Source organism: Nilaparvata lugens, unplaced genomic scaffold, assembly GCF_014356525.2.
Source record: "Nilaparvata lugens isolate BPH unplaced genomic scaffold, ASM1435652v1 scaffold2559, whole genome shotgun sequence".
NCBI classification, from domain to species: domain Eukaryota; kingdom Metazoa; phylum Arthropoda; class Insecta; order Hemiptera; family Delphacidae; genus Nilaparvata; species Nilaparvata lugens.
The window spans coordinates 18,881-45,916 of record NW_024090320.1 but is presented as its reverse complement, the minus strand read 5'-3'; the positions used below and the strand labels follow the sequence as shown (position 1 = coordinate 45,916).

Below are 27,036 nucleotides of genomic sequence, written 5' to 3'. Positions count from 1 at the left end.
TTAGAAAAATAATAATAATACCGTAATTAATAGATATTCATTCTTATTGAATAGGTGAATATTTATGGTAATAATAATAAATGACTCACTCTCCATTCTGATCAAAGTCTAATTTTGATTTGACTCCTCTCTCATTCTGTAGTCTGGACAGCTGTTGTCTGAGGTTCTCAATATTCTCCAGAGCTTCCTGCTCCCTTACATGGGTGGCGTCGGCCGTTCGCCAAGCTTTTTCTATCTCCTGAAACATTCAAGAAAATATAACAATTTTTACAAAACATTAATTTGATCACATTATTCATTTTTTATAAGGAAGAAGTCAATCAATCAATCACTTTATTCAAGGCCTACAATGAATGCGTCATGCACGCACTGACCGGGAGAGAAAAACTAAAGATATAGATACTCCTTGTTCTATTTCTCTCCTAAATTCAGATAACATGAAAAAGATCAGTTCAAATGAGGGCCAGAAGAAATGTACTGTAGCATCATTGTACAATACAACCGTATTACAATTTTATATTAATGCTACATATAAAAGTAGGAAGTTTACTTTGAAAAGCACAATACAAGCTTATAAATGCTAATAAAATACACAACACGAACAACAACAAAAAACAGTTTTGAGCTCAACACTTATACAGCCTGAGTTTATTGCAGAAAAGAGTGTTTGAAATAAAGTCATTAACAATTTATTTTCAACAAACAGAAAGAAACTATAAAATTTGCACTAAGGAACAGAGATGCTGTGGAATTTATCAATTTATATAATATCAAAAATGGAGCCTCAAATTTTGAGATTCAATATCTTTTTAATGTGTGCACCGAATTTGATGATTTTTTTAGTTGTGTTCGTTATGTTCAGGACCAGGTTTATGGCCTATCAAATGTATAATACGACTTCAGGACTCTTTTCTATACGGTCCTTCAAAGTTTACATGTAATCCTTATGAGAGAAGATTTGTGAGCTGGCCACACACAGAAATAAAAATCAGCTTTTATAATAATTGTGTTATCCAATAGCCGTCAGTAGATAGCAGACAAGAGTGTGTGCTGTTCTATAACCGCCAATGTATTGCATTCTAAACGCCCCGACTAAAAACAAAATAACTGTTCTGTGTATAACCATCCAGCAGTGCGGCCTCAGGTTGAAGACTTACATGCTCTAAAGACATTGCTTTGTTTCGAATAATTGTGCTATCTTCGGTGTGTAGAAGTGTAGGATTGATTTATTTTTAGTAAATTAGGTATTTATTTTTAAGTTGGAAAATTATATATGTTTAAAACCATTATCCATTATCTATGTTGGAAAAATTATGAATTAAACCAAATAAGGTCAGATTTGTTTATCACCTTGACCTGTAACCTGAAGTGGTCAGAAATACTAGAGCAATAATTATTTCCTGGTCAATCTCCCATTGATCGCCATCATATTAAAAATAGATGGATAAGTAAAACCACTCAACATGTATGGGCTGGGGCTACTTTATTAAAATAATTATTAGAAACAATATAAAAAGCTGAAACAATAAAATTTGATTGCTTCCATTCAAATCAATAAGCAAGAAGTGCCTGGATGCAAAATTCCGCATCGCGTCTCCACAGGTGTGCATCCAGCTAAAGTATGTCATGAGATGCATTAAATATTTGGCGGTACGACGTTCGCCGTGCCAGCTAGTTATATTATATTTTTCTCAATGTTCAGTGATTACCGTACTAAGTTCAATATTAAATTGTGCTCAAATATTTCATCGGTCTTTAAAAATCTACCGGTAGGCTACTTCGTGGAAATAATTAAGGACTGACAATTTTGTGAAGTGAACAACTACAAGACTCAACCTATTTCGGACTATGTGTAACCATATCTAAATTTGGGAGAGGAATAGCACAAGGTTACCTTATGTTTTCTCTCCCTATCATTTTGGTGATGTACTTCTTGAATGAATCAATAGAAGACTATGCCAGTTCTATTCCTTATAATATATAGATAGATTCGGTCTTCAAGAATCTACTTTGTGAAAATAATTGAGGACTGAAAATTGTGTGAAGTGATAACAACTACAAGACTTCACCACAGAATTACAAATAGGAGTAGAATTATAGGAGAATAGAATAGTCAGAATAGAATTATAGGAGTTTTCTCTGACTTGACCTATAGGGGGACTATGTGTAACCTTACACGGTATCTAAATTTGGGAGAGGAATAAGTGAGTTACCTTATTTTTTCTCTCCCTATCATTTTGATGATGTACTAATTGTATTAATCAATTTATTTATTTATTTATTATTTTACAAAGGCGACTTTCTTGAAGTATTTTAAGCCTAGGTGATGATGATGAAATGAATGATAATACAATGAAGGTAGAGTTATGAATAAATAAAAATAAAGAATAAAGATAATATCCTTCCCATCAACACACGACCGGGCCGTGAGAGAGATTGATTGATTGATTGATTGATTGAATACTTTATCTATGTAGATTACAATATATACTGGCTTATATACACTTATATACAATAGCTTACAATACAGCAAAATTATAAATGAATTTACATGATATAGACTAAGAAATGTCTATATCTATATCAGCAAACTGCAATTCGTAATAACTATAGATAATTATATTGTAATGCATCTACATAAATTGGCGGAGCTTTGGACATATCAATGTCCATTCTTCGGGGAGAATATTAAAAATATCCTTCCCACTAACTCTTCACCAAATAAGAGTTAGAGAGAGTGTGAGTGAGTGAGAGGGAAAGAGATCACAATTTTTTTCTCACTATCATTTTGATGATGTAGGCTACTTATTGTATGAATCAATAAGAGACTATGCCAATTCTTAATACTCCAATGATTAGGTTAATTTCCAATAGGATTAAATTCCATATTTTTTTATAGACTCATTGTATTACATTCTAGATATTTTGTACTTTTTATGTTTCAATTGCTTGTTGTATTTTTTAAAGGAAATGAATTTATTTATTATTTATTTATTTCCCTTATAATATTTTCCTATAGATGGATTATTAAATAGAGTGTTATAAAGCTTCCCTTCCTGAAAGATTATTGAATATAAATAGCTTGGAAGACCCAGACTCTATCCCATCAGACTAATATTTGAAAAGATATATCTACCAACGTTACCTATGTCAAACTTATGTGACAAATTCAATTCTTTTTATTGATAAAAATACACATCAATTTACCCGTCGCACAATCCCTTATAATATACGTTCAAATAAATTATTAAAGTATATTGAATCAAATAAATTAATTATAAACTATTAAGTATTATAGTAAATGCTTTCAATATTAGTTTTACTTCATTAACATCTAGTAAACACCAATTTAAATATCAGAGTAATAAACTGATGAATAAAATTCCAGAAGACTTTATTGAGGATAAAATAACAGAAACCAAATTGAGATTAATAAAATCGTGGGTAAAACAAAACTATTATTTTTAAATTGAGAACTGTGATGGATGAAACACCAATTTTGGCAATATTAATTACCATTAGTTTTTCAAGACGTGTGAACATATTAGCGTTACCTGTCATCAGTCATGTTGTCACATTTTTAGTCTTGACATTTGGAATTAAATAGAGAATGCATTTATTTGAATGCTAATTAATATATAATTATTAGCTAACGAAAATCCTAAATTGATGCTGTAAATCACCCCGAAGACTTCTGCTACTGCAGACATTGACAACAGGGTTAACAGCTAGATGTGACATTTTTGTCACATTTTAAATCTTGTGTCTAAAACTCGACAATTATATTATAGTCTATTATTTTTCTGTGCATTTATATTTTGTTTATCAAGTACTTGGATTATTGATAAAATTCAACATCCATAGATTATCATCCATCAACAGAATTGTATCATTTGTACTGCTGTTATTGGATTAAAAAATGTATTTCTCATTTTTAGAGCTCGTGGCTGGAGCTCAAGGCTTCAAAGCTTCTTTTTCCAGTCACGCCTAAAACTATTGTATTTTATTGATTATTTTTATTTGTAAAAATATTTATTGTATTTGGCAATTTATTGTTATAAAAGTACGAACCATTTTGAGTTTCTCGACATTATCCTGCTTGTCCTTGGTCGACCGCAGACAGTCTCCCACTTCCGAGTTGAGGGTGGATATGGTGCTCCTTTGATCCTTCACCAATGCCACAAACTGCTGCAGCACTCCATGCCGACTCGACACCCCGCTCCACAGCTTGTTCACATCCTCTATGAACCGGTTGGCAGTGATCGTCAGCTCTAGATCATTCACCAACTGCGAACAATTATTCATACAGCGGGAACGCGACTAGGTGCCACCCCCGACTACTTGACACCTCGTCAACCTGTCCCGGTTTTTAGGGGACAAGTTGACGTGAGCCATCCCCATCTATAGTGAGGTCCACGTTATAATAGCAGTGTAGGATTGACAATACTGTTGCTGTCCTTTTCTATCATACAAAAAAACAGATAGCGCTATCTCTCTCTAGCTTTACAATGTTGTCTGTTTCCCAGAATATTTTTTTTTTCATTTTTGACAGTGAATGTACAAAAGAAGACAAACAATTCTCAGCCGCCATTTTCTTTCTTCATTCTATGAAAATACTTTAGTACACAAGTCGTATAATTGATTTAAAATGTATTTTTGGAACAATTGAATAATTTTTAGACATTACCATATGAGAAACACAAATTAAAATACCTGAAATGACATTTTAAAAGTTGATAACTAACCATCCTAGACTTCATCCATGCTTCAGTTAGCCTACACGTATAGGTTAGACCTACTCTTACCGGTATAAATAATATTGAAAGGTTATTTCAGAATTGTTTCCATTGAAATTACTTATTTTTAATGGATTCTCTTTTCTTTAATAGGATTTTCTTATCTTTAATAGGATTTCTATTTTTATATTATTTTAAAAAGAAATTGGAATAGAATACCTACCAAATAACTTAATTTCTGTTGTTTTGAAATTCAGATTGGTGTATCACAGCTTTTCAAATTAGCCGCCATTTCAGGTTTGTATAAAAATAAAATCAAATGGAAGCAAATTTTTGAATCAAATTATGAGAAAATATATATTCTTGATTAATTTGACATTAAACTGATTATTTGATCATTATCATTAGATCAAATTTAATGGGATGAATTGAGTAAAACCTGTATACACTCAGTGAGATACACTCAATGGAGAGACTTGGCATTGTTTTTCTCCATTCTTCTCCGTTCTTCTGCCATTATAACGTGGACCTCACTATACTTGTCTCCTTTCTAAGGAGTTGACAACTAGTCGGGGGGACACTCTGACGCGAGGGTGCGAGGTGTCAAGCTGTCGTTTACGGTCATGACTAGTTGGCACCTCTGGTCCAGTAGGTGACAGGTAGTCGGGGTGACACCAAGACGGCGACTGTCACTCTAGTGATCTATTATTTTCATAAAAAATATGAACTTCCAATTGGGTAGGTCTATTATAAGAAAAACCTGGAACTCTTCCTCTTTCGCTTAAGTACTGAATTAAAGTATACTTAATTATAATTATTATTAAACGAAAATCCCAATTAAATTTTGTAAATCACCCCGAAGACTTCTGCTACCGTACTGCAAATATTGACAACAGGGTAAACAGCTTTATGGAAATTCGATGAGCGCTACTATACAAAAATTATTTGTCAGCTCGGGAATCGAACCCAGTACCTCCTATAATTTCCGCTCATCCTGAAAATAATTTTTGTAAAGTAGCGCTCATCGAAGTTCCATTTAGCTGTTTACCCTGTTGTCAATATTTGCAGTAGCAAAAGTCTTCGGGGTGATTTACAGCATTTAATTGGGATTTTCGTTTAATAATAATTATTAATTGATTGGTATTTTAACAAATGCAACTTCCAATTTATTTCCATCTGTAGAAAGTATACTTATTTTTGACTTTCAGGAAATTTAGGTAGCATGAATAATAGTAATCCAAAGCCAATTTTTAAAATAGTATAACATATTTTCTGAAACCAATAAATTTTAGCAGATGAGAGTGCAATGATCAGAACCTAAGTAAAAACTTTTACAAGAATGTCTGTATCAAAAGTGGTATCTTGCCATCAAAATATAACAAAGAGATAACTTTGAAAAATTAGAGATAACTCTGAAAGCTTTTTATTCACAAAAAACATAATACAAATTTATAAAATTCATTTATTACACATTTAACAGTGAATACTCTCCACAAAGACTTGGGTTTGTGAGTGGAGAGTGGGTTCTTCCAAGTTGATTGACATTATGTTCTCATGTTTTGTACATATTATACCGGTAATTAAAACTATTGTAATTGAATTTACTGACATTCTTCAGCAAATCAAAGAATATAAATTGCACACAATGAAATTCCATACTGGTTATTAGTATATACAGGTAAATAGTAGCTTAAAGGCTACCTGTACTACTCATTAGAAATGGCAAATTCACTATGAGTTTAAGTTCTGAATGTGAAGGCGGATTGAATCAGTTGCTCTGCAGCATCCCTGCCAATTTCTAATAACCATCTACTCAAATGTTGCTTGTAGGTGTTAATAATGCAATTTTCAGACTGCTTTAAATGATTGGGAACTGACAGAATCCAAGGGCAGGGCAGTGGACTGTGGATGATAGTTGGTATAAATACCTACAAATAAATCTTTGAATTCTGTGCATAAAAATACTGATAGCTTGAAGTGTGGTAAGTACGCCAATAAAAGACTAAATGAATCAACAATATAAGATTTAATAATAATAAGATGATAATAGTAGGCAGATGGCCACATACAAAAACAATTGTGTCAAATTTCTTGGGATCAATAAAATAATGATAGGCAGGTGGCCACATACAAAAAACATTGAATCAAATATCTTGAGATCAATAAAATAATAATAGGCAGATGGCCACATACAAAGGCAATTGTAAGTAGGTTAAGTCTTTGAATCTTTAAATAATAATAGGCAGATGGCCACATACAAAAACAATGAGTCAAATCTTGGGAAAATTACAACATGTGAAATAATGTAGAGAACTACAAAATTTAAAAGAAATTAGTCAATGACATTAATGACCATTGAAGTATGACAATAAATGCAAAGGTAGTAATAATGATACCTGAAATGAATATAAATTGAGTGCAATAATGAAAGTTATTACTAAGGTACAATAATAATGATTAAAAAATGACAATAAGCTGTAAAAAATGCTCAGCAAATAACATACATAAAAAATATATGTGGCATAGGCCTTCAGTGATTTGAATGTCAAAATAGACTTCGACCTAACAATTAATAGGCGTTACTGGCCTTAAAATATCACTTAAGAGCTAAGGGTAGCTAATAAATACAAATGAGGACAGTCCGGGTTGAATATAGGCGACATGGGCCTTCAATGAATTGAATGTCAAGACAGACATCAATTAGAACGAGTAATAGGCGACAGTGGCCTCAGAAAATCACTTGTAAAGCCAAGGGTAGCTGTCAAATCCAATAAATTAATAGTTGCTACTATTGAATACAATTATATAGGCGTCAGTGGCCTCAGAAAATCACTTGTAAAGCCAAGGGTAGCTGTCAAATCCAAAGAATAATTGCTACAATTGAATACAATTATATAGGCGTCAGTGGCCTCAGAAAATCACTTGTAAAGCCAAGGGTAGCTGTCAAATCCAAAGAATAATAGGCGTCGATAGCCTTAGTGAATTGAATGTCAAGATAGACATTAATAAAACAATAATGATGCATACATAAATGAAAATTGAAAAGAACGATTTACATAACCTGAATAAAATTTTGAAGAGGAGATGTGGCCAGGCAGACAGGCAATGACTCCGCAATACCAACAGGAACAGGACATCAGCAAGCGATGAAGTGATCTGGCCATGCGATGACAAGCATGGAAACGTCCACTACAGCAGGTGAATCCCCCAATGGAAAAGTAGGCTGGAGCGAGTAGAATTCCAAACGAATAATCCGATCTTCAAATTGTGGAATTTTTGGATTGATTTCCAAACAGTAGAGATGATGCACTTGAAAGTTTGAGGTTCACGAGGTGAAGCCAATTGTAGAAAAATGGCAACTGAAGCTTACACGAGGTTGTAATTTTTGACAAAGTTTATCCAATTTTAACAGAGTAACTGAGTGAAGAACTCGATGAATAATTGAATCACACTGAAGAATAGAACAAACGAATTAATTTGAAGAATAATTCACACTTTAAAAAGGTTCTGTAGATCAAATAAATAGCGCTGAACGCTTACACAAGGTTGCAATTTTAGACAAAGTTTATCCAATTTTAACAGAGTAACTGAGTGAAGAACTCGATGAATAATTGAATCACACTGAAGAATAGAACAAACGAATTAATTTGAAGAATAATTCACACTTTAAAAAGGTTTTGTCAGTCCGATGAATTCAGATGAAAGGTTTAGACCGAGCGCAGGAAGCACACTCGACTATCCACCATTGAAAAGACATGGAGACGCTGCAAGCTACAATGAAAAAAGGCAAGCTGCCGGATGTGTTAGAAACGTAGGCAAAGCGCTCGCAACCGAATGGTGAAAAAGTAACAAATATCTAAAAGGTAAGATGCCTAAAGATAAGATTAAATTCTAAAAAATCGAATAGCACAAATATTAAAATTGCAACGGCAAACAATCCGACGAAAAAATACGAATAAAAGTATAGAAAACCAGCTGACTAGGGCAGTGGCAAAGAACCGCGACTGTGACGTCACTGGTCAGCGCAGACGCACAAAAGACACAGCGCGCAGACAGACAGACATGATGACGACATGATGTCTACGTAGTAGCGGAACGAATAACAAGTGAAACCGTTCCAATAGATGCTTTGTCAGATTTTACATAAACTGGGCCCCTTGTGTCATACGGGGGTATGGCACAATAAGAAAAAGTAAGAAATATGTAAAATCTGGCAAGGCAATTGGAAATTGAAAACTGGGCCCCATGTGAGAACCAGGGGAAAAAAACAATGAAACCTGAAAATACAACATGAACCATAAGAGCAAGGGGATTAACTAGAATCCTCATCAATGGGAAGAGGTGCTAAACTCGAAATAGCCCTCTTAAAGGTGCCGGAGGGAGTGAGAACAGTGACAACTCGAACCTTGTCGTCCTTACCGGGATGAACTTCAGTAATGCGCGCCAGCTTCCAAGTGGACTGCGCGGAACCAGGATCCTTCAAGATGACAACCGTACCGACCTTCAAATTTTCATAATTGCTTAACCATTTGCCTTTTTTCTGAAGAGTGGTTAAATATTCACGAGACCACCTATCCCAGAGCTCCTGGATAGAAACGGCAAGTTGATACCAACGTGAACGATGGTCAATGTGTTTGGTGTTAGGCGGCAAGAAGGGTAATGACGTAAGTGGACGTCCAATCAAAAAATGACCTGGAGATAAGTAGGCAAGATCATGTGGATCTTCCGACAAGGGAACAAGAGGGCGCGAATTCAAGATGGCCTCGACCTGAGCAGCAAGAGTACAGGTTTCTTCAAAGTTAAATACCTTGTTGAAAGTGACTACACGGAATATGCGTTTGAAATTTTTTACCGCATTCTCCCAGAGTCCACCGAAGTGTGGAGCCCGAGGGGGAATGAAGTGCCATTGGATGTTGAGTACAGACATAGTGTCATGAATATCTGATTTGAGACGATCAGAGGACAAAAATTCGTGGAGCTCACGTAGCTCATTGTTGGCACCAACGAAAGTTGTGGCGTTGTCCGAAAAAATGGAATGCGGGATGCCACGACGAGCAGAAAAACGAATCAGAGCGGCAATAAATGCCTTGGAAGTAAGTTCCGAGACAGTTTCAATATGAACGGCACGAGTTACCATACACACAAACAGCGACAAGTATGCCTTAGAAAAAGTACGAGATTTGGGGCCGCCTACACGGATGGAAATAGGACCGGCGTAATCCAAACCACAATTATAAAAGGGAAAGTTAGCCTGAACGCGGGCCGCTGGTAAACTACCCATGATTTGCTCAGAGCGAAGAGCCGAAAAGCGAAAACACAATATGCAATGCCGCAATACACTTTTGATGGTGCGACGGGTGGAGGGAAACCAAAATCGTTGTCTTACACTGGCCATGGTGGCCTGCACCCCAGCATGACTTATACGACGATGGTGAGCAACAATCAATGCACGAGTGAATTTGTGATTGCTGGGCAACAATATTTGATGTTTGTAATCAAATGAAGCATTTGCATTTTGCAAACGTCCACCAACTCTGAGCAGAGAATCTGAATGAACGAATGGTGACAAGGCTTTAATAGAACTATTAGGCAATAGCTCCTGATTTTGACGCAATGCTTTAAGTTCGGCAGAGAAAGCTTCTTCTTGAATAGATTTGAAGATACAATTTTCAGCTTCTGAAATTTCAGAGATAGTTAATTGACCAAAACGCGGAGTGACTGAATTTTGTTTTTTACAATTATGAATGAACCGTAGAACATATGCTGTTGTACGAACGATTTTGTGATAGGTGGAGCAACTATTGATTATACCTGAAATAACATCATTACGAGACGAGGTAGTAGCTAATACCTGAACTGATTGAGAAATAGCAACATTGCTAGAGAAAGAATCCCAAGAACTATTCGGCATAGATAGCCATGAAGGACCATTCCACCACAGATGACTAGCGGCCAGCTGATTGGGTGTACAACCTCGAGATATCAAATCAGCAGGATTGTTACTAGTACGAACATGATTCCAATGAAAGTTAAACGTTGAATTCTGAATTTCAGAAATGCGTACAGCTACAAAAATATTAGAACGATCGGGAGGGGCTCTTAACCAGTCACAGACTGTTTTCGAGTCAGTCCACAAATACACATTAGAAAAAGTAAGATTTGAAGCCTTTAAAACCTTATTCACAAGACGTGAAAGTAGCAGAGCTGCCTGTAGTTCTAATCTGGGAACAGAGAGAACTGGGTTCAAAGAGGCAATGCGGGACTTGGAAGTGAGCAACCTAGTTTGACTGCTACCGAGAGAGGTGCTTCTGACGTAAATACAGGCGCCGTAAGCAGTGAGACTAGCATCGGCGAAGCCATGCAACTCAAGCGAGGCATCAGAGTCCTTTGATAACACACAACGCGGAAGTGAAATGTTAACAATGTTCGGCAATTCATGCAGAATTTTCAACCAAGTTTCCAACAGATCTTGCGGAATTTTTTGATCCCAATCAATCTTTAATAACCAGAGTTTTTGAAAAAGTGTTTTGGGTAAAATGACCACAGGAGAAATCAAACCTAATGGATCGAATATGCTTGAAATGCAAGAGAGAAGCTCTCTTTTAGTGAAAGATGTTTTATGCAATACATCAGCAACATTAGAGGAAATAGTCAAGACGTCTAGAGTGGAGTTCCAAATGAGGCCTAGTGCCTTGACCACACTATCATTGAAATTAGACAACGGTTTGGAAGTGTTTGCTTCAAGCAGATCAGAAGGAATAGTAGCGAGAACTTCAGGCGAGTTGGACAACCATTTCCTAAGCTCGAAACCACCCTGAGCCAATGTGCTGATCAATTGTTGAACTAAATGTTTAGCTTCTGAAACCGAAGAAGAACCAGAAATAAGGTCATCAACGTAAAAGTGATTTTTAATGACATTAGCTACAGCAGAGTTGGGTGCCGTATCAAGATCGGCCAAATGATGAAGCGTACGAGTAGCTAAGAAAGCTGCCGGCGAAGTGCCGTAACTTACAGTATTCAAGGTGAATTCTTGAATGGGTAGAGTAGCATCAGATCTCCAAAATATTCTCTGAAGGTTGCGGTCAGAGGGATGGACTAAGATTTGACGGTACATTTTAGTAATGTCCGCAATGAAGGCTATTTGATATGTGCGAAAGCGCAGAACTATATCGAACAGTTCAGGCTGAACTGTATGACCAACATACAATACTTCATTAAGCGATGTTCCAGTGGTAGACTTAGCAGAAGCGTCAAATACTACACGTAATTTTGTAGTGGTCGAATCAGGTTTAAAAACCGGGTGATGAGGAATGAAGTAGCATTTTTCATTATCCGGTGCTGGAGGCACTGGTGACATGTGATTCAACTGTTGATATTCTTCCATGAAAGCTGTGTATTGAGTTTTTAACTCAACATTTGATGATAACCGTTTTTCTAATGAATGAAATCGGTTCAATGCTTGAAATCGGGAATGACCCAATGAGTGGAAATTATCCTTTTTGGGAAGAGTGACCATAAACCGTCCGTCTTCAAGACGCGTGGTAGTGGTTGTGTAGTGCTTCTCAAGTTTCAAAACCTCAGGTGAGGGAGGAAGTAGAGGAGAGATTTCTTCCAGCTTCCAAAATTTCTCTAGCTGATGCGAGACATCATTTGAAGTTAGAAAATTCGATATGACCTTACGGGGAGTGGCCACAGGCGAAGCAGGGAGGCACGAACGAGGTGCTGCAATAGGACGAATGGTTTTACAAGAACCAAATATGACCCAACCTAGACTGGTTTTCTGAAGGATGGGAGCGTTTTGAGCTAGATACAATTTACCAGGCTGAAGAACAGATGCAAATATGCCAGCACCAAGTAACAGATCTACAGGCTTAGGCTGATCAAACAATGGATCCGCTAATTTGAGTTCAACAGGAATTGAAATTTTGGAAAGATCAATGTTCACACTAGGAACATTAGATGATATGCTATCAACTACAATACAATTTTCTTCAACCGACCACGAACGATCAGATGAAGACAAGCAAACTGAATGAGAAATAGATGATTTGGTCTTATTCTCACCTACACTATGAATCAAAGTGTCAGAATACAAGGTAACAAGTGACAATTTTTCAGCCAACCTAGTTGACATCAAATTACAATCAGAGCAAGAGTCTAAAAGCGCGGTTGCTTTAATAAATTCCCCACTAGAAGTTTGAACCAAAACTTCAGCAGTAGGTAACAAGGCGACAGTTGATTGCTGTTGCAAACACAGTGACGAAGTAGAGCTCATCGTGACATGAGAGTTCTTCTGAGGCTGTTCTGCATGAGAAACAGCTTGCTTAGTTGTTTCCGCATTCTGAACCATGACGGAATTCAAAACAGCATTCTTACCCTTGGAGGGAGCAAAAGATTGAGAATGAATAAGATTTGAAGTTACCTTATCCTTAGAAGTAGGCTGAGTGTCCCGTGATTGAGGATACGACCTGTGAAGAACAGTGTGGTGACTCTTGCCACAAAGTGTACACGATTTGTCGGAACAAACATGATTGGGTGCGAAAGGCTTGAGGCAATTATAACATAACCTTTTGTCACGGACAGCATTCCAACGATCAGTAACCTGTAACTTCAATAATCCATTACAACGATTTGGAAAATGACCAACAAAATTACAAAAACTACAAGGTGACATAGAAGAGGTAGTAACCTGCATCCTAGCTTGAACATTTGATTGACTTTGATTGAACTTCGGCTTGCTATGAGCACCAACCGAGTTGGATGTACTTTGCTGTACATTTCCTTGATGATGGTTAGCTGAGCTTGAAGCAACAGCTTCCATGATTTTGCATTGTGATTCCAAAAAATTCCAAAATTTATCAATGGTGGGAATGTCGTGTATACCAACACTCTTTTCCCATTCTCGAACAGTAGCAGTATCCAACTGCAACAACATTTTGTGCATATACAACAAGTCCTTGATTTGGACTCCAAGTTGAAGCGCTTCGAGCGCGGTAATGTGGGACTTGCAAAAGTCAATGAATGCCCGTAATGATTGCGGACAGTTACGCTTTATGGTAGGCGGAGATTCAATTGCCGTGACGTGCCTGGCAGCAATTAATCTCTTGTTGTCATACCTCTCCCTTAAGAGGTTCCATGCAAGCTGAAAACCATTTTCGTCAGCTTCAATGTGTTCCACTCTAGCAAGAGCTTCACCACTGAGTGATTGACGAAGATAGAAAAATTTCAATGAATCATTAATGTTATCTTGATTACCAATAATATTAGTAAAAGCACTTGAGAATGCTTGCCATTTTGAAAGCTCCCCATTGAAGCGTGGAAGCGGTATCTGAGGCAACTGAAAATTTGCCAAAGGTGCGTTTTGAGATGTTGGCCGCTGGGAAGCACCAGCAGTGGCCTCATTGATGCGTTGTCTGCTTTCAAAAGCAGTTAATGCAGCGTTTGCCTTAGAGGTAATGGAGATAAACTTATTGAGTATCTCAAAATGAGTTGAAGTGTCCTGTGCTTGCAACTCTGAATTCGATAATTGTTGATGTATCTTATCATACTTAATTCTAAGTGAACCTAGTTCGTTTTTTACAGTCAATAGTTGATAATAAGTGGCTTCAGTGTCCACAACATAATCGTTATAGCTGGTTATGAACCAATCTATTTCCTGGTGTAAATTGTCTCTTGTATTGAAAAGAGCAGAAGGCTCAGGAAGTGAATCTTCCTCATGATCAGACATGCTTAAAAATTAACAGAAAAACCTGAGTGAATGACACGATAGTGCACTGTAGCAATGCGATTGCTGCGCCAATAAGCAACCTTGGGCGCTGGTCCAGTACGCAGAGAGGCACGCCTGTGCGTTTGAGGCAAGTTGTATCAAGCTTGCTGTGCGGCGAGTCAAGTAGCGAGCTCGCAAGGCGGTGTAGTTTGCCGTGTGTTGTTTTCTCAATGCGCAATAGCCGTCTGTGACCAGTTCAGTGCGGTTCAGTCTCTCAGGGTACAAGATAGTTGATAGCTGGTGCATACACGTCGCAGCGTGCTTTGAGTTGCAGCCAGTACTGAAAATTTGAAACAAGTGTGTGAATGCTTAATATTAAACAATATAAACATACAAAAGTACAATGAAATAAAATATACTCTAGAGTGGGACCTAATCATTGGCGTCAAGCTAGACTATTAGGCACACGGTCACTGAGACCCCAAGGTTCAATGGACCAAGAAATGGGTAATAAAAATTAACAATTATCCTAGGTAACACTAGATCAAGAAATGAACGGGCCGGAGGACCAATTTTTATAATTGGTCCAATTAACAACTATCCCAAGTGAACACTGGATCAGGAAATCTGGCCCGGATGAACCAAATTTTATGACAGAATCCAAGGGCAGGGCAGTGGACTGTGGATGATAGTTGGTATAAATACCTACAAATAAATCTTTGAATTCTGTGCATAAAAATGCTGATAGCTTGAAGTGTGGTAAGTACGCCAATAAAAGACTAAATGAATCAACAATATAAGATTTAATAATAATAAGATGATAATAGTAGGCAGATGGCCACATACAAAAACAATTGTGTCAAATTTCTTGGGATCAATAAAATAATGATAGGCAGGTGGCCACATACAAAAAACATTGAATCAAATATCTTGAGATCAATAAAATAATAATAGGCAGATGGCCACATACAAAGGCAATTGTAAGTAGGTTAAGTCTTTGAATCTTTAAATAATAATAGGCAGATGGCCACATACAAAAACAATGAGTCAAATCTTGGGAAAATTACAACATGTGAAATAATGTAGAGAACTACAAAATTTAAAAGAAATTAGGTCAATGACATTAATGACCATTGAAGTATGACAATAAATGCAAAGGTAGTAATAATGATACCTGAAATGAATATAAATTGAGTGCAATAATGAAAGTTATTACTAAGGTACAATAATAATGATCAAAAAATGACAATAAGCTGTAAAAAATGCTCAGCAAATAACATACATAAAAAATATATGTGGCATAGGCCTTCAGTGATTTGAATGTCAAAATAGACTTCGACCTAACAATTAATAGGCGTTACTGGCCTTAAAATATCACTTAAGAGCTAAGGGTAGCTAATAAATACAAATGAGGACAGTCCGGGTTGAATATAGGCGACATGGGCCTTCAATGAATTGAATGTCAAGACAGACATCAATTAGAACGAGTAATAGGCGACAGTGGCCTCAGAAAATCACTTGTAAAGCCAAGGGTAGCTGTCAAATCCAAAGAATAATTGCTACAATTGAATACAATTATATAGGCGTCAGTGGCCTCAGAAAATCACTTGTAAAGCCAAGGGTAGCTGTCAAATCCAAAGAATAATTGCTACAATTGAATACAATTATATAGGCGTCAGTGGCCTCAGAAAATCACTTGTAAAGCCAAGGGTAGCTGTCAAATCCAAAGAATAATAGGCGTCGATAGCCTTAGTGAATTGAATGTCAAGATAGACATTAATAAAACAATAATGATGCATACATAAATGAAAATTGAAAAGAACGATTTACATAACCTGAATAAAATTTTGAAGAGGAGATGTGGCCAGGCAGACAGGCAATGACTCCGCAATACCAACAGGAACAGGACATCAGCAAGCGATGAAGTGATCTGGCCATGCGATGACAAGCATGGAAACGTCCACTACAGCAGGCGAATCCCCCAATGGAAAAGTAGGCTGGAGCGAGTAGAATTCCAAACGAATAATCCGATCTTCAAATTGTGGAATTTTTGGATTGATTTCCAAACAGTAGAGATGATGCACTTGAAAGTTTGAGGTTCACGAGGTGAAGCCAATTGTAGAAAAATGGCAACTGAAGCTTACACGAGGTTGTAATTTTTGACAAAGTTTATCCAATTTTAACAGAGTAACTGAGTGAAGAAATCGATGAATAATTGAATCACACTGAAGAATAGAACAAACGAATTAATTTGAAGAATAATTCACACTTTAAAAAGGTTCTGTAGATCAAATAAATAGCGCTGAACGCTTACACAAGGTTGCAATTTTAGACAAAGTTTATCCAATTTTAACAGAGTAACTGAGTGAAGAACTCGATGAATAATTGAATCACACTGAAGAATAGAACAAACGAATTAATTTGAAGAATAATTCACACTTTAAAAAGGTTTTGTCAGTCCGATGAATTCAGATGAAAGGTTTAGACCGAGCGCAGGAAGCACACTCGACTATCCACCATTGAAAAGACACGGAGACGCTGCAAGCTACAATGAAAAAGGCAAGCTGCCGGATGTGTTAGAAACGTAGGCAAAGCGCTCGCAACCGAATGGTGAAAAAGTAACAAATATCTAAAAGGTAAGATGCCTAAAGACAAGATTAAATTCTAAAAAATCGAATAGCACAAATATTAAAATTGCAACGGCAAACAATCCGACGAAAAAATACGAATAAAAGTATAGAAAACCAGCTGACTAGGGCAGTGGCAAAGAACCGCGACTGTGACGTCACTGGTCAGCGCAGACGCACAAAAGACACAGCGCGCAGACAGACAGACATGATGACGACATGATGTCTACGTAGTAGTGGAACGAATAACAAGTGAAACCGTTCCAATAGATGCTTTGTCAGATTTTACAGGAACGTTTCTATACAATATATGACAAATGTATTTACCTACTATTATTTTTAGACTGTAGAAAGAATTTTCAAAACTTATCGAAATTCATAGGAGTTATTATAATGAGCAATAAGTTGGGATGTACCACATCCCAGTGTTATGAAATTAGTGTATCATTTTTATAGGTGTGTAATACAGTATTTAAATAATTACTCATATTAATAATTAATTCTCTCAGTTGACTAACTGAGTTCTCTTTAATTTTCATCAGTTATAGACTGGCTGGCCACTGTAGCCTGGTATCAAATGATAAATGATAATAAACCCAACAACAACAAATTTAGATCAATCACTAACTGCAAAAAATCATTATTTTTCGTTGTTAAAATCATAATGTGATGTCTTAAGACAAATTTGATTAGCTTGCCGTGCTACCAATTTCTCCTAAATCGGTTGGATAGCAAATTTTCACCTATTAACCTAAGGATAGTTATCGGCTCCAACGTAATAGATTCTTGATAAACTATGAATGGATCTATCGCCTATGAATGAGAAATCCAGTTTTCAGAGCAAATGAACTTATAATCTTCAGAAGAATTTTGGCAATATACTACACAAATACACAAAGAACAATATCTTACATGTTTAAGCATCTAAAACCATTACGAGCTAAATACTTATCCAGTTTATATAGTTGAAAACAATGGCTATAGGCTTGTATACACACAAATCAACTATAGACAAAATAGAACACTATAAACTGTTCAAAAATTCAATTCAAAACATTAAAAATTCACTTAAACAGAAAAATATTCAGAGAGCACAAAATTACAACACACACAGCCAGCCATAATTTTTAGAGAAAAAAAGGAAGCCTCCTCGTCAGAACAAAAACCACATCTCAAAATCATTGTCTACGTCATGGACACGTCACCAAAATTTATAAATTACAAGTTTAGAATTCACATTTTATATTTGTTCTCAATAAAACTTTATTTTGAAACTGTTATTTTAAATTTTATATATCATCTCTATATTATCTGTTAATTTTGTTAACTCTGTTTACAGAGTTTGTTTTTTCAGTGATACCATTGAACATGCAACACAATCATTTACGATAAATTCTCAGTCAAAAAGTTGTCCGTATATCGATTACTCTGATATTTACTATAAAGTTTTATAGATCTCGAATTGAAGATTCGATTCCAATTGAGAAAAAATGTAATATTACAAGCTGAATATCCACAACAAATGAACAAAATCGAATGAGGTTTGTTGACCGAGCATTAGCGAATTCTCACTTTTGACTCACTCAAGGCCAAAGTCGTTGTCAATAATTAGCTTCAAATTTCGAGCATGTATTCTTCAAACCTTTTCACAGGTCAAGCTCGTTTGGAGAAAATTTAACTAATAAATTTACATTGAATTCCCAAGCACAAAATTATTCAAATAGAGAGGATTATTTTTATGAGAAGTGTTTCACCTTTTTATAGTGAGCTTCCAGCTCTGGATAATTCGCAAACAGTTCATCGGCAGCTTTTTCTTCTTTCGATTTGTCAGGGATGAATGCCTTCATGAAACAAAAATGTGAGATACAGAAATTAATTTTGATATTTTTTGTATAGCCTAATGTATTTCTCTTCAGTATCTTGAATTGTAATTTATTATTCTTCATGATACTATACTGTAGTTTTTCCGGTTCTATTTCTGGTAATTGGTCATTAGTGGTGTGGGCGGGGTCACTAACTCCATACTTCTGGATTCATATAGTTGTATCTATTAATTGAATTTTCCGGTTAGAATTTCCTTCATATGGTGTATAACAAGTTTAAGTCTCGTGGTTTTTTTTTCTAAACGGTCCTCTATTTCTTTTCATCTATTTATTTATTTTTCTATATTTAAATATTATTGGTTATTTATTTGTTCATTTCTTTCAATTGTATTATACGGCATGATTCCTCGGGATTTTGGGGTGGTGACCATTCCGCTCTTCGAATCTACTTGATCTCTTATCATTAATTTACTCTCTAACGTTCTTATTTATGTAGGCACTGAAATTTTTGACTAGATTTGTCTTTTCACTTTGCTCTCTCTATTTCTCTCTCCTTCACCGTTCAATTTTATTTTTATTATTATCTTTATTTATTGTAGAGTCCATTTTATTTCTTCTACATATTAAGAATCATTATTCTCTCAACTTTTCTGCTCCAAAGTGTTATTTGAATGGAATATATAAACATTCGTTCTCCATTCTCGCTCCATTACAATCATTAAAGTGCGATATCTGAAATGCCAGTGTTCTTACTGATAATCTTGACCGACTTCTGTATAGTGCAACTTTAACCTAATCTCTTTTGATATTTTATCTCTCTCTCTCGTTCTAATACTCTTCGTTGAGAACCGTTTCTATTTCAAGCTTGAGAGCCGAATCTAAAACCTGATGAGTTAAACCTGATTGAGTGTTGTAGCCTATGTTTTGCATCACGGCTTAAATCACATACTTATTATTATTACCGTATACTAAATATTAATATTTATTATTATACATTATACTCATTTTTATCACTATTATTCAACTTTCATTGTTCTTGTCTTAGTCAATTATGTTATTTTCCAACTTGTCTATCTATTATCAGAATGTAAGAGGACTTCGCACAAAATCTTCCAATTTTTATAGATCCTTACTAAGCACTGATCACGATATTATTGTGTTGACGGAAACCTGGTTGCATGATGGTATTGCCAGCTCCGAATTTTTTGATGAACGCTATAGTGTTTATCGGAGTGATAGGGGTGATGGTGATGGTCGTCTGAGGGGAGGGGGGGTACTTATTGCAGTTAAAAGATCACTGCATGCTGATTTATGTGATGAGCTTTCCGTAGCTAATAATGATTATGAGTCGGTAGGAGTTAAATTGAAGTTAAATGCAACATATTATCACATAAATGCAGTCTATTTACCTCCATCAATTCAGTCGAACACCTATCTCCAATACTTAGAATATATTGAATCTCTTCACGATTTACTTAATGGTAATTTAATGATTATTGGAGATTTTAATTTACCAGAAATAACCTCCTGCACTTATGATCTTTCTTTGGGAACATCTAGAGCTAGGATTCTAAATAATTTTTTGAATTTTTATGATTTAAATTTGTATAACTCAGTTGTGAATAATTTGGGTAGGACTCTGGATCTTGTATTAAGTAACTTCCACGTTGAAGTTGTCAGGAGTGATGATTCCTTCCTCCCTGAAGACGGCTATCATCCTGCATTATTTGTTGAGGCCTCATATTCAGATTCTGGGACTGATAATGCTTCAACTGATACCCAGGAATTTCGTTATAATTATCCTAAGGGAGACTATCTTAAACTCTACTGTGGATTGAGAGACCGCTGCTGGGACTCTTTATTCGGTTGTGTTGATGTCGACTCGGCTGTGGATGAATTTTACAAAATACTGTACTCACACTTGGATGATTGTATTCCGAAGATTAAAGTGAAAGAGCACAATCCTAAATATCCTCCTTGGTTCTCTGCAGATATAGTATCTGATCTAAAGATGAAGAATAAATGTGCAAGGAAGAGGAAAGTTTCACCTCATCACGACAATCTTTTTAAAACTTTGAGAACCTCCTTGAAGACTAGAATTACTTTAGCATATAATAACTATATACATTCCATTCAATCTGGTCTGTGTGGTAATGTGAGAAACTTTTGGAGATACGTAAATTGCAAGAGAAAGACATCCTTTGTGGAGTCGACTATGACGCTGAGTGGGGAGTCCTACATTGGTCCTCATATTGTGGATGGATTTGCACGTTACTTCGAGTCAGTTTATGAGGCTGATACACCTGTTGCATCTGATGAATGCGGGGGTGGTCCGGGGATGTCTGGCGGCCTGGGATTGAGTGTAGGCATTGGTCATGTTTCTTCTGATGAGATCCTATCTGCTATAGCGGGATTAAAATCTGGTTGCTCTGAAGGCCCTGATTTTGTTCCCACATTTATTGTTAAGGGTTGTGCAGCAGTTCTTCTTGAACCTTTAAAGTTTATTTTCAATCTATCTATAAAAACTTCTAAATTCCCTGAAAAATGGAAGATTGCTCGAATAACCCCGGTTTTTAAGTCAGGGAAAAGAACAGACATAAGGAATTACAGACCTATTTCTATTTTGAACTGTTTTTCCAAAATTTTTGAAAAAGTACTACATGCAATTATACTTGGACAGGTCAAGAGAGTTATTGCAGAGGAGCAGCATGGTTTCTTACCAGGGCGCTCCACTGTAACTAATCTAATGGTATTCAGCAATGAAGTGTCCACAGTGTTAGACGGTGGGGGAAGGGTTGATGCCATATATACAGATCTTTCTAAGGCATTTGATACAATAAATCACAGATTGTTAGTTAAGAAACTCAGAGTAATGGGTTTCTGTGATAACTTAGTCAAACTTCTGGAGAGTTACTTACATTTGAGATTGCAGTATGTTATGATACATAATCATAAATCTGATTCCTTTTATTGTTCATCTGGCGTGCCACAGGGCTCTAATCTTGGGCCACTACTTTTTCTATTATTCATTAACGATCTTCCTTCATTTGTTAAAAATTCTTCTTGCCTCATGTACGCTGACGATGTTAAACTATTCAGAGAAATAAAAATGTCAATGATTGCATTAACCTTCAGAGGGATGTTGATAGTTTATTAGTCTGGTGTGAAACTAATAAACTGAAAATAAATGTGGCCAAGTGCAAAGTTATTAGTTTCACTCGACAGTTGGCTCCTTTTGAAAATATATATAATATTGGTGGCACCCCTTTGGAAGAGATGAAAACTTTCAAAGATCTTGGTGTAGTGTTTACCAGTGATTTTACTTTTAATTGTCATGTGGACCTCATATGCAGTAGGGCTAATCAGCAGATGGGTTTCATCTTAAGGACATGCTCACCATTTAGTGATGTTGCCCCTCTCTTATTCTTATACAAGTCACTAGTTAGAAATCTCCTAGAATATGCCTCTGAGATCTGGAATCCATATTGCAATGGCCAAATTCTCATTCTGGAGCGTTTACAAAACAAATTTTTGAGATATATGTATTACAAGAAGTTTACTGTCTACTGTCCATTTGATATCCCAACTGATACGCTGAGGTGTATATTTGGATTTGAAACATTAAAATCAAGGAGGGATGTCAGATCCCTTATTTTCCTTTACAACTTACTTAACAATGAAATAGATTCTGCTTATTTACTTTCTAAACTTAATATCTACATATCATCCATAGCTCGTCGTTCTTCATTTTCTTTTCTTGTAACACGCTCCAGAACAGAGAGTCATTATAACTCTCCAATTAATAGAATCCAAAGGCTTTTCAATCTCTTTTCTGGGCGCCTGGACGTCTTTGGGCTCTCTCGTGGCAGATTCCGCAGCACTCTGAAGGGCTTAATTTAGGATAGATATTTGTAGCCAGGTTTCCGTATGACATTTTTCTTTCTCTCTTTTTTATGACTCTTTTTTTCTTCTCAGTGCCCACATGATTCTTTGTTATATCTATATTGCATGGTTTGTACCCATGTAAGATATTTTAAGTGCATATTTTCCCACCTCCCATATTTTATCTTGGAAAGTAGTTTTGGCAATAGATAGGATAAGATAGATTCAGGATAGACATATTTCTCTTGTTAAGATGCTTTTTTTTTGTTATATAATTTATTTTGTTCTTATTTTATTTTACTCTTGTTTTATTCTCAGCTTGATGTTTATTTTAAATCTAATTTTTTGAATGAAGAATGTTGTAATGTTTCAAGGAGACATATAAGGGTTTAACCTGTTGTCTCCATGTATGTATTTATGTAAATAAATAAAATAAATAAATAAATGTATAAATTATTGGAATGAATACGGTTAAGGCTCTGCCACCCATCACTCTGCACACACACACACACATCGATTTTTGTTCGTACAATATTTTGCCGTCCTTATGAATTCTATTAGATTAAATGGTACTTGACAAACATCATGTCTAACCTCCTCTAAATTTGGGAGAGGAATAGCAAGGTTACCTTATTTTTTCTCTCCCTATCATTTTTTGATTATGTAGCCTACTTGTATGAATCAATAATTAAAGAATAATCTGTTTAATCAGATACAATTTATAGGGACAAACTTTAGCTGGATGCACACCTGAAGAGGCGCGATGGGGCATTTATAGAATATAAATTTCCAACTGCAAAATAAATAGTTCACACTAAAAATCAATTAATTCTGAATATCGAAGACAGCACAATTATTTGAAACAAGTTTGATTATTTTTACAAAGTAAATTTTCAGATTTAGATGCTCCAAAACCAAACATAGAAGAATTATTTCACTTTCTTATCACTAAAATAGTGAAATATTCACTGTTTTAATGAAATAAATTTTCAGGACCAGAAAACAAACTTGATAATCTTTAAAATTACATCCTTGAAGCCAATAACAATCCATTTTTTCACCAACAAGCTAATCAACTGAAGTAAATTCTATTATATTTTTGGAAACAAAGATTGGTGAATAATAGACCTCCCCACATCCAGCAACAATTTTATCTTGGTTCTCTGAGATTGAACTACTCCTTCATTGTAAATTGATAGAATTCCTGGCTAGTTACCTAAATTTTCTTGGAGACATAACTATTAAAAAACGTTGATTAAGCAACTTGTCCACACATCTAGAATAGTCTAACAAAAGTGTTAATCAATTCATTTCATATTACTTATATAAACTTGCATGAACATGATTATTATTGATTACATCCCTTAATCAATAACAAATATTTTTTTCACTTTTGAACAATTAATTACGACATAGCAGTCAGGTATTTTATATGAATAAAAGCTATTAGCTTCTACTCACATTAGTGTAGCGCTTTCGGACACGTAAGTATAAGCTAATAACTTTTATTTATATAAATATCTCACTGCTATGTCGTAATTGATTGTTCAAAAGTGATTATTTAACAAGCAGTTCGTAATTGGATCAAACATTGAAGAGAAATAATTTTTGTTCATAGAAAACTATTTAACTGAAGTGAATTGTATTATCTTCTTAAAATATATGAATTCGGAGCTACTTATTTTTATCTATAAAATAGAATTCTAGTAACCATTTTTTGATATTAATGGAATAATAGATTAAAAAAAATATTATAACAGCCAGTTTCAGTGTTCCACACAATCTTCAGGTTTTTAAAATAAACTTTTTACTAATAGTTTTGTTATTTAATAGAATAATATAAAAATTATTATTTACCGAGCGAAGTGATTCAAGTCGACGGTTTGTCATTTCTCTTAAGATGCGTTTACACCAAATAAGTTATTAACAAAATGTTAATAACTTAATCCTTACAGATTCTATTAGATTGAACATACACATGAGCATTATGTTTTTTTCAAGTTCCGTTAAATCTGATAGAATCTATAATGATTGAGTTATTACAGTATTTTGTTAATAACTTTGGTCTAACCAAAGACCTTGAAGATATCTCTTTAATATCTTTGGGTTCAACCCAGCTTTGATGTCTAAATGTTTGAATGATTAAATGTTTATATGTTGCGCATTTACGGCGAAACGCGGTAATAGATTTCCATGAAATTTGACAGGTATGTTCCTTTTTTAATTGCGCGTCGACGTTTTACAAGGTTTTTGGAAATTTTTCATTTCAAGGATACGGTAATATAAAAGGAAAAAAGAGCCTCCTTCATACGCCAATATCAGAGTAAAAACATAGCCACCTCTAATACCTGTATTAGAGGTGGCTATGATAAGGTCTATAGTTTCAATCAGGTACTTGTGGATGAGAATACTGCGTGAGGTCTACTGTTCACAGAATTACTAGAATAAAATAATTATGTTTGAAATAACAAAACTATTAGTGAAAAGTAATATTTGTCAATATTTTTGCTGTGTGTAATATCAATGAAACATCTGAATCGTTTATTTCAAATTTATTTTCAAACCACTGAGTGGTTAGTTAAAGTGTGGACCACTGTAACTAGTTGTTATAAATTGTATAAATGTTTAATCTATTATGTTATTCATTTCAAAAAAGTGTACTAAATAGCTGCGTTTGTTTACACCAAAGTTATCAACAAAATGTTTATTTCTCCGACCTTATAGATTCTATTAGATTGAACATAACTTATCATAAACATGATGAACATATGTGTTTGTCAAGTTCCGTTCAATCTAATAGAATCTATAAGAACAGATAAAAAAACATTCTGTTAATAACTTTGGTGTAATCGCAGCTTGGAATTCTATTTTATAATAATGAATTCTATCTTATATTTATGAAAACAGAGAATGTTCTATAATACTCACAGCAAGTAGTTTGATTTTGGTTCTCTGAGATTGAACTATTCCTTTCATTATGAACTGATAAAATGTTCTGGGTAAGTCGTCTACTCTAAGAGACAAATTATTAGACTATAATTATATCTCAAATTATAATAAAAACGTTGACTAAGTACCTATTCTACGCATGTAGAATAGTCTATTCTATAGAACACATAGGGTGGCAATTGGTTGTTGATAAGGTAACTAAGATTGCATTATTGACAAAACTTCGGATGCAGCTGAAAACCTAAGTCATCTCCATGGTGAATACATTACACCAAGTTCAATATTTTTACTTTCCTTGCCCTATTACCATAGGTAAGGAAAGTATTGCTTTCAAAAAAAATTAAGGTGCCCTAATTTTAAGTGTTCTATACGTTTCAAGTTCCCCTGAGTCCAAAAACAAGATTTTTGGGTGTGTGTGCGTGTGTGTGTGTGTGTGTGTGTGTGTGGTGTGTGTGTGTGTGTGTGTGTGTGTGTGTGTGTGTGTGTGTGTGTGTGTGTGTGTGTGTGTGTGTGTGTGTGTATGTCTGTGAATACGATAACTCCATTCCTAATTAACCGATTGACTTGAAATGTTAAACTTAAGGTCCTTATACCATGAGGATCCGACAGTAAGAAATTCAATAAAATTCAATTCAAGATGGCGGAAAAAATGGCGGATAATTACTAAAAAAACCATGTTTTTCACGGTTTTCTCGAAAAAGGCTCTAACGATTTTCTTGAAACTCATACCATGGATACTATTTTTATGCCCTATCAACTGACATGAGTCTTATTTCTTGGAAAATTGCAGGAGCTCCGTAAAATTCTTGAGAAAAATGGCGGATAATTACTAAAAACCATGTTTTTCACGGTTTTCTCGAAAATGGCTCTAACGATTTTCTTCAAATTTATATCATGGATAGCTATTTATAAGCCCTTTCAACTGACATGAGTCTCATTTCTGGGAAACTAATGGGGGCCCACCCCATCCTTGAGAAATGGACTTTGTAACCTCCTTCTTGGGCAACAGGTAGGTAGTTAGAGCAGTTTATAAAAAGAGCACATAGTCGAGATATTTCATCTATAGAACAGCTGTTTTGACGACTTTTGAAAAAATCATCGAATTTCACAATAATTTACATAAAGGAAAATCTGGTGTGGCGCACTCACACAACTTTCCTTGCCGTTATGAAAATTGATCACCTGACGCTAGTATTCCCGCGCATCTCAAGTTTACTATTCAAAGATTTGAGCCAGCTGGTGACAGGGCAGTAACGGTGGAAACACACATGAGGTCTGCTATCTATTCATAGTGAATGATTTAATAGAATCAA

The 27,036-nt window shown here is 35.3% G+C and overlaps 1 protein-coding gene across 1 annotated transcript in view; it reads right to left on the bottom strand.

Moving 5' to 3' along the window:
• LOC120355531 overlaps positions 1-27,036 on the bottom strand; it is a 47,617-nt gene that overhangs the window by 1,709 nt on the left and 18,872 nt on the right. The window contains exons 3-5 of the mRNA XM_039444037.1: positions 18,824-18,910; positions 4,072-4,287; positions 90-238 (exon numbers count right to left, since the gene is read on the bottom strand). Coding sequence (XP_039299971.1) covers positions 90-238; positions 4,072-4,287; positions 18,824-18,910 — 452 coding nt within the window. The remainder of the gene's footprint in view (positions 1-89; positions 239-4,071; positions 4,288-18,823; positions 18,911-27,036) is intronic.